Raw genomic sequence first — 12119 nt, 5'->3', positions numbered from 1 at the left:
GCCCTACTCCAGGGCACAGCCACCCCTGCTATCTGGACCATGCTCTCATGGGTGTGTCATGAAGCAGAAGACAGCCTTCCCCTGTGGGTGGCTAGAGGCTCCGTCCCTCCCGTCAGACGGTGAGCACCCCAAAGGCAGGGGCTGTGCTCCCCACAGGGTCGGGGAGGGAGGGACCACTTCCTCCTCTCTGCATCTCCTGCCAGTCTCTAGAACAGAACGCTGCCCACTTCACTGGTGGCAACCCACATTCCAGCTGGTGACAACCCACAGGACCCCCTGCCTCCATCGGAGGCCCCAAGAGACCCTCCTCTTGTGGCAGGGGCCCACCAACATGGGTGGGACTCCCACTACAAAGCCCTGGCACAGAGCAGAGGGTGGTCTGTGCCCAGGGCTGGCCCTTGCCGCTGCTCACTCAAGTCCCATGGAGATGAGGGACACGGCCACCACCAGCAGGTCCAGCATGTTGAAGTAATTGCGGCAGAAGGAACCCTTGTGCAGGAAGGCTCCGTAGGTCGTCATCTGGGGAGAAAGAGGCAGCAGCCTGGATGGAGGAGCTTGGAGAACAGGCCTGTCTCCCACAGACAAGGGCTTCTCGCCTCTGCTCAGGAGAGCACTTACTGAGGCAATAGCCTTCCAGAAATCTCTATATTTCACTCAACTCCTTGCAGTGGCCTAAATGCATTTCCTATATCTGCTCGCAGTTGTTGAAATGTGAGGACTTCTCACGGGCAGCTGGGCCAGAAGTCTCTTTCTTTACATGCCATAGGGAACCCTGGGTCTCCTTTCCCATGGGGCCACAGAGTGGGGGAGCCCTGGCCCTACTGTCTCCTGTGGGACATAAAACTTCTCCTTCCTGGAAAGCTTCTTGGGCAATCCCCTCTGCCTTGTGGCTTGCTAAGTCAGGCTGAACAAGCCCTCCAGGACTCTAGGGGTCCTAGGCCCTCTCTCCTCCCTCTCCACCTCCTTCCCATCACCTGCCTTCTTGCTCCCCTCTCAGCTTCTTTGATATATTCTCTAATAATCTCCCATGCCTTTGCACAAATGCATTTTGCCCTTAAAATCGAACAGGGTTGAAACCTTTCCCAGCATTCAGGGACCTATATGATTTTGTCTTAATTTGCCTTCCCAGACTCGGCACCCAGGCCTCCTGTATGTGCAATATATCCCAGCCCAAAGGGGCCACTTTAGCCTCTCTGACAATGTCCCCAGATCTCCTTATAATGCACTTGCTACTGTCTGTCCTAGGCCGCCCTAGCTATCTCTACCCAGTGAAGGCCTGTCCAACTTCAAGTTCTGGCTCTCATGCCCCAAACTCCACAAACTTCTTGACTTCGAGGAAGCCACCATCTCCCTCTACTCAATTCCTTCAATAGTTGAGGCCCCGAAATAAGGTACTGTCCTGATTTCACACCACAGCCTGCTCTGAGCCTGTTCCTGGGGCTTGGCTAGCTTCTCCTCTCTTAGTTCGTGAATGTGCACACTGGGGCTACTGGGTTTCAGTTATAGATGGGTCCTCCCTCTGCCCCCAGAGCCCACCACCCCCAGGATGGCTGGAACCCCGTGCATCTGTGTTGGGAATGGGTGAGCAGTGACGTGCTGTGGATAAGGTGTGGAAAAGGCGTGATAGGGCAGAGCTGCCAGGAACCCAGCTCAGGGCAGCAGTCACTTCTCTGGGGACTCTTGGAGGAAAAGGCCTTTCCAGTCGCTGTTAAGAGAGGTCTAGGGACGACAAATCACACAGCTCCCCGGCTCTGCTCTTTTTTTTTTTTTTTTTTTTGAGATGGAGTCTCTCTCTTGTCACCCAGGCTGGAGTGCAGTGGCATGATCTCAGCTCACTGCAACCTCTGCCTCCCAGGTTCAAGCAATTCTCCTGTCTCAGCCTCCCGAGTAGTTGGGATTACAGGTGCCTGCCACCATGCCTGGCTAATTTTTGTACTTTTAGTAGAGACGGGGTTTCGCCATGTTGGCCAGGCTGGTCTGAAACTCTTGACCTCAGGTGATCCGCCCGCCTCGGCCTCCCAAAGTGCTGGGATTACAGGCGTGAGCCACTGCGCCCGGCCACCAGGTCTGCTCTTAAACTAACTGTATGGAAGAAAAATGCCAGAGTTCGCTGGACGAGGTGGCTCATGCCTGTAATCCCAGCACTTTGGGAGGCTGAGGTGGGCGGATCACAAGGTCAGGATATCAAGACCATCCCAGCCAACATGGTGAAACCCCGTCTCTGTTAAAAATACAAAAAATTAGCTGGGTGTGGTGGCAGGCGCCTGTAATCCCAGCTACTTGAGAGGCTGAGGCAGGAGAATCGCTTGAACCTGGGAGGTGGAGGTTGCAGTGAGCTGAGACAGTGCCACTGCACTCCAGCCTGGTGACAGAGTGAGACGACATCTAAAAAGAAAAAATAAAAAGAAAAAATAAAAAGAAAAATGCCTGAGGCTTCAAGACATGGGCTGTACTCTGTGGATGGGGGAGCCACAGGCTGGCTGGGCTTTACTTTCCAGCCCTCCATCCAGACACTTGTGGGCCTGCCGGTGTGCTGGGTCCCATGAGTCTTTCCTGCCAGTCTCCACCTCTTTTCTGCTTCTCTCCAGCCCCTGAGTTCAGTGTGTGTAAGCTGGAGCCACATCAGGTAAACTCCCTCCCCAGGGCTGCCCCACAGCCTTCACTCACCTTGAGGACAATCTCCACAGTGAAGACAGAGGTGAACCCGATGTCAAAGTGTTTAAGGATCTGGGGACAGGGCAGGGGCGGGAGCAGCCAGTGAGAGGAGGAGGGGGCAACAGTATCAGCAGCAGCAGCAGCATAAAGCAGGCAGTCAGAGCCATTCTGTGCCCCAGCCTGTGCCGTTCAGAAGGAGTGGAGTGGGCAGTCCTATCCCTGAGGAACTGAATTCTAAGAAACTCTGATGCTTGTAGCCACATAGAGGATACAGCTGAACCCTGGGCACCAGACTGAGGCTGGAGGGGGCAAGGGTGCTGAGTGGCAGAGAGGGTGAGGCCCGTCACCTGATTTCTCATGGAATCAGCCCGGATGGGGTCTTCCGCAGCCAGTGCAGCGCTGCTGAGCAGGATGAAGAGCAGGATGAAGTTGGTGAACCAGGTGGCATTGACGATGCGGTGACACAGGACACGGATCCTGGTGGGGCGAGGTAGGGAGGGCAGGGGAGCTGTGAGCTGCTGGAGGCTCAGGCCTCATCAGCTCCATCCTGCGGACGAACATGGAATACACCTCCTGCTCCTCCCTGGCCAGCAGAGAAGTGCAGCCCTGCACCTGTAGGGTCCTCTGGCTGGACACACAGGGCGCCCTGACCTCTCACTCTGTTTCTAAAGCCTTAGTTCCTCCTCCCAGCCAAGCCCCTCCCACCACCTGCCCCTTCCTGCAATTATGGCACCACCCTGAGGTTTCCCATCAAATGAAAATGGGACAGGCTGGTCTCTATCCATGAGGCAGACAGATGAAACTCCACAGAGACTATGGCCTGTGTATAGTTTAAAGGTGTAAAATTATGAACCTGATAAAAACTATAGCTTCCCTTGCTCTCTCCCCCTTGACCTGTCTAAAGCTCTTCTCTCAGAAAGGAATCAATAAACAGGTCCCTCTTAGGTGTAAATAACTGATTGGGTTTAAAGCATTACTTTTCCCAGATATACTAGCATTTTAAACAGGGCACAAGATCTTAAGCTAAAACACTGAGTTTCTCATAGTATAATTGTAGGCATGGAGAGTCAGACAGGGTTTTTTCTAGGGCAGGGAAGCAGATGAGAGCCACATCAATCACCCCCACAGCAGCCAAGGGGCACCCACTTATTGGTGGGGCTGAAGATGAAGAAGGAGCTGGCTTCTGGAATGGGCACGGCCTTCTCTTTCAGCTGCAGCTCAGCCAGGGGACGTGGTCGGGGGCTCAGTGGGATCTCAGGCTCATCTTCCTCGTCATCCCCTGTGGGGAGAGAGGGAGGAATTAGGGGTGTCTTCCCATGCTTTGCTATGCCCGTGGCTTCTGTGCTCAGAGCCCTTCTAGGAGCCCCTGCAGCCAGTAAGCAAGGTGGTACCAGGCTGACTTGGGACCCTAGGGCTTTGGCAGAGTCCAGCCCGGGCATCTCCTTCTCTTCACAGTGAGCAGATTTGAGCGTCAAGGGTAGGTAAGGGAAGCCCACAACCTTCCAGAAGTGGGGCAAGGAGCAAGCCCAAGTAACTTTGTGGCTGCATGTTGTGTCTCAAGGCTCAATCCACACAGCCTCAAATATCCATAGGCTGGGGGATGGAGTGGGAAACCCTGCTTCAGAAGAGGAGACCTGGGTCCTAGTCCCAGGTCTGCGTCTAACTTGCTGTGCAGTGCTGGGAAGGTCTGTGCCCTTCCTTAGCGTCAGTTTCCAATTTGTGAAACCGACAAGGGGCAGGAGGGTTGTTGAAATAAAAGGGCTCTGTGATCCTCTCCTGGGCTAGGATTTTAAAAATAGTAACTTCACAGAGAAGCTTCTTCCAGCATGGAAAAAAGCAATCAGAATTTCTTGAGCTTCACCCAGTCCCCAGGATGCAGGCAGGGGATAGGGGATGAAGAGACAGACATTCCAAGCACATTCACTGGGTCTCATGACCTCAAGAGGAAGCTGAGTACCCAAAATCCTCAGCTCCCAGCGTGGGAGAATCCCGTGATCAGACGGTGGGGGCACTATTCAAAGCTGGGGTTTCTCTTGGTTCCCTCCCCTGACAGCTACCTCCTCCCTAACCCTCCTGGCCCCTGGCAGAGGCCTTGAGGGAAGCCAAGAGCTACTGGACTCTACTGTCTCCATCATGGCCACCTGTAGGGGTTCTCAAATCCACCAAGTCACATTCCAATTTTTCTGTTCCCCCGAGAAGCTAGAACTCTTATTCCTTGGAATGAGTGTCCTAACGTGACACTTTCTGTCTTGCCCAGCCTGCCACAGACCCCAGAGACACATTTCACGCTTAATCGCAGAGACCATTAATTCTTCGAGTTAGCATATTTGCATCTTTCCCCCGCCTTCTTACTTCCTTCACCTATGCCCAGTTTGTTAATTTCGTTGCACATATCTTTTGCTGTAAGCCATTTCAAACTATTTTTAGAAAGAAGCAGGATATAAACATATTCAGTCCCCTTGGTAAGACTCTCTTCCTGCTGTCCAGCCCACACCCCCTCTACCCCTCCTCTCCTTACTTCTTTCCAGCCCCTTCCTTGTCCCTGACCTCAGATTTCCTGTCAGCCACCATCTCACCTGCACACAAGTCACTGCCATCTAAGAGGTGATAACTGTTAGATGAAACAACTCAAAATGAGTTATTCTAAAACACAAATATTCATTGCTGGTAGATATTTGGAGAAATTTCATTATTCTTATTTGTACCAGCTCCATTCTCCCCATACTTCACTTTGCAAAATTCTTTCATGCATTCATTCATTCAATTTATTGAGTGCCTCCTCTGAGCCAAACACTGTGCTGTGTGGAACACAAAAGTCCCCCTGGAGCTTAGAGTCACTGGGGCAAACAGATGCTAATCAGCTGATTCCATAAGTAGACATACAAGTAGCTGATCAGCTGATGGGACAAGGAGATCTAAAATTGCCCCACTGACCCGGTGCTCCGAAGGACCCAGGACTCAGAGAGTTCTTGGGCCCCAGGGCTCTGCCAGGTGGCCTGGTAAGATTAATTCAGCCTGGTTCTGCTTGTCCTCTTCTTGGTCCAGATAAATGGGATTTCTGCAGCAGTCACTGGCTATTTGCATTTATGAGATGTTTGTGGTTTATCCACGGTTGTTTCTTATCCATGCTCCCCCTACCCCACCATTGTTTCCTCCTCTTGGACTTTCCCACATTGCCTGCCATGGTTCTATCCATCCCTGTATCCTTCCGGCCCCCAGCCCTACCGGACCCTGGATAGTGAGTAATCTGCCTCATCACGACATATATGGGCGTGTCCTCATTTATGATCCATTCTGCATGACTGGCAGGGAAGACTTGTATACCCACGTGTCCCTGTGCTTCTTGAAAACTGAGTCCTTGGCAGTGAGGCACATAGCTGGCACTCAACAAATACTTGCTGAGTTACATGAAAGTAAAATGTATGGGTTTTTCTGTTGTGTGCATTGTTGAGAGAGACAAGCTGGCAGATGGCTTATTTGCACAGAAGGGATGTCTCCGGTGTTCTGATCTCCACATGGAGGGGTACAGGTAGGGACACACAAGAGACCGCCCATGGGGAGAATTCAGGACTGGCACACCCCTACTTCACCCCAGCACCCTGCTCTAGTCCAGTCTCCAGCATCCTCACCTGGGAAGTCGGCTGAGGGGTAGGGATCCTTCACCTCATTGACATTAGATTCAAACTCATCGATTTTCAGCTGTAGGAAGGAACACAATGACTATAACAATGAAAAAGAAGTTGCAATTTCCCCTCAATGAGCATATACTGGAGAGCCTGTTAGCGTTCAGCTCACTTAATCATCCCTACAGCCTAAGGAACAGGGAATATTATGATCATCCCCATTTTACAAATGAGAGGCCAGGCCCAGCAAGGCCAGACAACTTGCAAAAGCTTCCACGGGGCAAGGCCTGAGCCCGCCCTAGCCTGTCTGACTCTATCTTCACACACCCACTGCTTGGTTCTCCAGAAGGGAGTTGAGCTTCCCCAGGCCAGGACCTCGAGCCCCTCTGTGCCCAGTTCCCTGACTTTTTGAACTCCACTTCCTCAGTTTTCAGGAATGGTGAGCAGAGCCAGATGGGAATGAGCAGGGCAGGGCTAGCAATGGTGGAAGCCGATCTGGGCCTCTCAGTGGAACAGCGGGTGTCAGGGAGAGGAAATACCTCCTTGGTCTGGAGTGGGAAGCTGCTACGCTGGAGAAGTCTGGTTCCCAGATTGGGAGGTCTGTGCCTCTCAGTGCAGGAGTCCCTGGAGATGGATTCGCTGGCTCTCCCTCCAGTCGTACGCAGGGAGATGCCCTCACCTGGCTGATAACTCTCCTACCTCCCCACCCTACCCCACCTGTACCCTGTGGTATGAAGGGAACCATGGATTGGAAGAGCCCCCAGCCTGCCTCTAACATCCCCACCTGAGGTGCTCACCTTGGCAGTGGTGGGGATGCCCTCACCCTTGGGTTTCTGCTCCAGCTTCTTGGCCATCGTTGACTTCTCCTCTTCTGACTTGTCTGGGAGACCCCTGAGTTAGAAAACCCAAAGTGGAAGCCAAACCAGAAAGTTCTCAGGGATCTGCTGAACCTGACAACACCTTCAGGAGGATCCCACACCAAGGGCTCCAGGGGATCTGTAGGAGGAGTGGCATCAGCCCCCAAATGGGAAGGGCAGTGGGCTCAGGCAAGTCCCTTCTCTGTGGTGAGAGGGCCCGACACACAGCATGGGCCCATGGCTACCGGTGGCTCACTGGTCAGCCATGTTTAATGTTGGTTGATAGTGAATGGGTGGAGTGTGGCTTTGTACTGGGTTTATACAAGATTCATAGAGTGGAAGCATGGTTTGCCCAAGATGGCTCCAACTCTTTAGAAATGTCTGAACTCCATTGCTGGTCCCTCTTGTTCCATCTTGCCTCCACAGGAACGGGTGTCCCATTCCTGTAGGCATGGGCATTGGAAGAAGCAGAACTCTGTCTAGAACCTAGGTACTTGAAGCATAATCCTCCAACCAGCAGCATGGGCACCATCAGGGAGCCTGTTCGATGTAGAACTCCAACCCCGCCCAGAGGCATAGCGACTCAGTGACAGGGTTGGGAGGGGAATTCCCAGGATCCCTCCGCAGGGGAGCCCTGCCCAACTGGCCAGGCTCTGAGGCTCTGGCATTCTACATCCTGAGGCCTGTCTGTCCAGAAGGCCAACTTGTCTCTGTTCTTGCCCCCAGGGAAGGATCTCAGCCACCCCCATGTGCAGGTTACAGAAGTTTGCCCACTGAGGTGGGTGTCACCATGTCAGGGACCCTGATCATTGGGTTACAGGGAGGCCCTGTCCAGAGCCGGAAGGCCATGGCCACGACTGAGCATTCCAGGTCCCTTCCTGCTAAGGAAGCACTCACTTGGACATCTTCCTGCGTTTTTTCTCCTCAGCCTTGGCCTTCTGGGCAGAAGTCAGGCTCTCCGCCTCGGCCAGGTTGTCCACGGCAATGGCCAGGAAGACATTGAGCAGGATGTCTGAGCGGGTTTAGCTAAGGAGCCTTTGGTTGTAGGTGGAAGGGAGCCTGCAGGGCAGGAGTTCTGTCTGCCTGCATGTGGGCAGGACCTAACCCCACTCCCAGAGCTACCCATGGGAAGGTGTGGATCCAGGGACATAGTGGGAGGCCCTCAGGGAAGCCTGCCTGCTGAGAGTACCCAGGAAGGAGCCTGAATCCTGTGGCCTTGAATCCCATCCGTTTCCTGTCCAGACTGGTCCCAGCTCCCACACTGAGCTGCGTGGAGAGCCAGTGAGGCAAAACAAGTGAGACCCATGCGAGGCACACATGAGTTGGGGAACAACGGTGCCCTTCCTCCCCACTCCCCACAGTATCACATTCCAAGGTGCAGGCACCAGGATGGCTCAGGCACTGCCAGTAACTCTCCGGCCCCATCCACCTTACCCTCATATCTGCTCCTCTAATCTCTCAGCCTGTTCTGGCTCCGTCCTTCTGGTCCCAGCGCTCAGACTGATCATCCCGGCCACAGGGTCCTGGTGGCTCCCTGCCTGCCTCTGAACCTTTGGAGAAGGCTGTCCCACCATCTTCATGCTCTTCAGCAAAGCTCTGTCCTTCCTCCCCACTGCTCTAGGCTCACTGACCTTACTGGGCTTTTAATTCCTCCCAGCTGTAGCCAAACACCCCTGTGAGTCTCTAATCTTTTTGGCAGAAAGAATTATCCTACAGCTATACCTGCATTTGCTATGTCCTACCCCCTACTGCATGGGCCTGGGAGCTCCCCTCCAGCCAGAGGGCCTGGCTACCTAGAAACTGGACACCCTTGACCCCCATTTTAAGCCCTTTCCCCCACCCCCTCCCTAAGCTCTTTTCTGCACCCTGCTCCCGAGAGGATACAGTTGCCACAGACGAAAAGGATGATGAAGTAAATGCACACAAGCATGCCAGGGTAGGACGGCCCGCCGTAGGCCATGATCCCATTGTACATCATTGAGGTCCAGTCTTCACCTGTCAGGACCTGTGTGGAGGGAGGATAGAGGGCTCGGGAACACAGAGGGGCCTGAGAGTCTTCTGTTGGGACCGCATTGACCGAAGTTCTCCTCCAACTCTGTGGTTCTCTCAGACCTTCCCTCTTTTCATTCCACAGTCTGGGTGGCCAGCCCCTGCTGTCCCCAAAACCCCTATTCCAGCTGGGGAATAGTGGCTCACGCCTGTTACTTATCACTTTGGGAGGCCGAGATGGGTGGATCATTCGAGGTCAGGAATTCGAGACCAGCTTGGCCAACATGGTGAGACCCCATCACTACTAAAAATGCAAAAATTAGCCAGGCATGGTGGTGGGCACCTGTAATCCCAGCTATTTGGGAGGCTGAGGTAGGAGAATTGCTTGAACCCAGGAGGTGGAGGTTGCAGTGAGCTGAGATTGTGCCACTGCATTCCAGTCTGGGTGACAGAGCGAGACTCCATCTCAAAAAACAAAACAAAACCCCTATTCCAATGTTCTAGAAGCTTATTGCTGCTCTCTATGGACAAGAAATTGGACTGTGGGCTCACCATTTCCCTGTTCTCTTCCTAACCCCCGGGCTTCACTGTGCTTCACCCACCCAGGCCTCCTGTTATTCTGGCCTTAGAAGTCCTGTGAAATGTCGAGTCTCTTGAAAGGCCAGAGGCCTGAACAGCCAGTGGGGCTAATGGAAGAAAGAGAGGATCGACGGACGATCACACACTGCCTTTCTCACTGGTACAAAACGGAGGTGTCACTCATGAAATATGGGCCACTCCAGAGAGGAATGTTTCCACGTCTACACTAAGAAAACTCCTCCAGGAGGCCAGGGACCCTGAAAGCTTCTCACTGGGCCACAGCCATGCTCCCTTGGGTGGCTGATAGTGAATCGGCTGTGCCGCCCCTGCAGAGTGAGAAATGGTTTCCATTTCTCTGGGGCTTTCTCAGCCTTCGGGAGAAAAAGCTCCCCTTATCTGACTTTGCCCTGAGACCCGAGTGGCACATGAAAGCATGCATCCGGACTCCCAGGCCATCCCTAACCCAGTCATATTATCCTGCAGTAGGCCAGCACTGTGCTGGGCACCAGAAACAAAGACTAATCAGACAAAGTAGGTGCAGCTGCAGTGAAGGAGACCCATAAGCAAGTGTTACAATGGAGAGAAGCACAGGTGATAGGGGAGCCCAGAGAAGGACATTGCACTCAACCAGCAGATCAGACAAGGCTTCCTGGAGAAGGTGATGCCCACCTTGATCTTGAAGGACAAGAAGCAGGATTCAGCAACCGTGCAGAAGGAAGGACACGCAGAGGGAGAGCCTACCTGGAAGACGCTGATGAGGGCTTGGGGAAAGTTGTCGAAGTTGCTGCGCCGTACTTCTGTGTCTTCAAAGTCATACCTCCCCCCAAAGAGCTGCATGCCCAGGAGGGCGAAGATGACGATGAAGAGGAAGAGCAGCAGCAGCAGGGAGGCGATGGAGCGGATGGAATTGAGCAGGGATGCCACCAGGTTGCTCAGCGACGTCCAATATCTGAAGGAGGAGGAGGCACAAGGTGGGAGGAGACAGACCCTCTCACTGGGGCCCACGAGGTGTGGACAGGCTTGGGGGAAAGACTCAGGACTGATGTGACACAGAGGGAGGGGGCTGCTTCAGGGCTGGAAGGCCCTGGATTCATGGCTGCATGCCCACTCTCTCCTTCCTGCAGAGCACTTGTCTGTTTGTAATTTCACGCTGGTTAATATGACTATTGATTAACTTTAGGTCCCATCACTGGACAAGAAACCCCGTGAGAATAAGGACAGCTTTTCTCCTGTGCACCCTCGACGCCCTGTGCTTAGCACAGTACCCAGCTCATGCAAGTGACGGATAAATAGTGCCAGCAGATGAACCCCTCTCCACTTCCCTCACCACCTCACAAAGACCCTGATTGTCTGTGTTCCTCCTTCTTTCTTATTTCCACCCCTTTCCCTACAGCTCTTCCTGTCCTCCTTCCCTCTTCCCATCTTTCCTTTTCTTTTCTTCCTTTCTCTTTTCCACCACCCCCACTCCCTGCCCTGCCATAGACTATGGTAAGAAAAAAAACAGAGAAATGAGTTCAAAGTGGGGAAGTGATTCTTTTTTCACAGAAGGAGGTTATTTCAAGGAGGGAGGGAAGTCTGGGCAAGGGGCCAGTGGTGAACCTGCACAGATCCCAGACCCCAGGAAATGAGATGGGTGTAGACCAGACTAGCCCGTGGTGCCGGCCGGGGACCTGGGAGTGCCAGCCGACCCCGGCACTCACTTGGTGATCTTGAAGATCCTCAGGAGGCGGATGCAGCGGAGCACGGAGATGCCCAGGGGTGTCATGGCGCCCGACTCCACCAGCAGGATCTCCAGGATACCGCTGCACACCACGAAGCAGTCGAAGCGGTTGAAGATAGACATGAAGTACTGGCGCAGGCCCAGCCCGTACATCTTCATCAGCATCTCAACGGTGAAGAGGGACAGCAGCACCCGGTTGGCAATGTCTGTAGGGTTGGTGGCACAGCCCCGGCATCACTCTCCTTCCCTTCTCCTGACTCCAAGCCTTGGCCGTGGCTGGGCCTCAACCCAGGACGCCCCTTCCCTTGTTTCCAAGGCACCATGGATGTTTTTTGGGGGTGCAGGGGGCAGGGCCTCACTCTGCCCAGACTGGAGTGAAGTGGCACAATTATGGCACACTGCAGCCTCGACTTCCCAGGATCAAGTGATCCTCCCCACTACCGGCATGCACCACCACATCCAGCTAGTTTTTTGTATTTTTAATAGAGACAGGGTTTCGTCATGTTGCCCAGGCTGGTCTTGAACTCCTGGGCTCAAGCAATCCACTGGCCTCAGCCTCCCAAAATGCTGGGATTACAGGTGTGAGCCACTATGCCCAGCGAATTTTTAAATTAGCTTCAAAAAAAAAAAAAACCCCCGGTAAATTTTGCCCATTGATTTCTTGCAAGCTAACTCATATCATATTTAACAGGAAGA

The 12119-nt window shown here is 53.4% G+C and overlaps 1 protein-coding gene across 1 annotated transcript in view; it reads right to left on the bottom strand.

The window, feature by feature from the left end:
- Positions 1-12119, bottom strand: part of CACNA1S (calcium voltage-gated channel subunit alpha1 S) — a 73070-nt gene that overhangs the window by 26975 nt on the left and 33976 nt on the right. The window contains exons 11-20 of the mRNA XM_055109934.2: positions 11404-11629; positions 10445-10652; positions 9020-9140; positions 8033-8147; positions 7076-7169; positions 6285-6354; positions 3802-3934; positions 3003-3132; positions 2668-2727; positions 413-519 (exon numbers count right to left, since the gene is read on the bottom strand). Coding sequence (XP_054965909.1) covers positions 413-519; positions 2668-2727; positions 3003-3132; positions 3802-3934; positions 6285-6354; positions 7076-7169; positions 8033-8147; positions 9020-9140; positions 10445-10652; positions 11404-11629 — 1264 coding nt within the window. The remainder of the gene's footprint in view (positions 1-412; positions 520-2667; positions 2728-3002; positions 3133-3801; positions 3935-6284; positions 6355-7075; positions 7170-8032; positions 8148-9019; positions 9141-10444; positions 10653-11403; positions 11630-12119) is intronic.

Source organism: Pan paniscus, chromosome 1 (genome assembly GCF_029289425.2).
Source record: "Pan paniscus chromosome 1, NHGRI_mPanPan1-v2.0_pri, whole genome shotgun sequence".
Classification (NCBI taxonomy): Eukaryota; Metazoa; Chordata; class Mammalia; order Primates; family Hominidae; genus Pan; species Pan paniscus.
The sequence above is the reverse complement of the archived record's forward strand: the minus strand, read 5'-3'. Positions and strand labels throughout refer to the sequence as shown.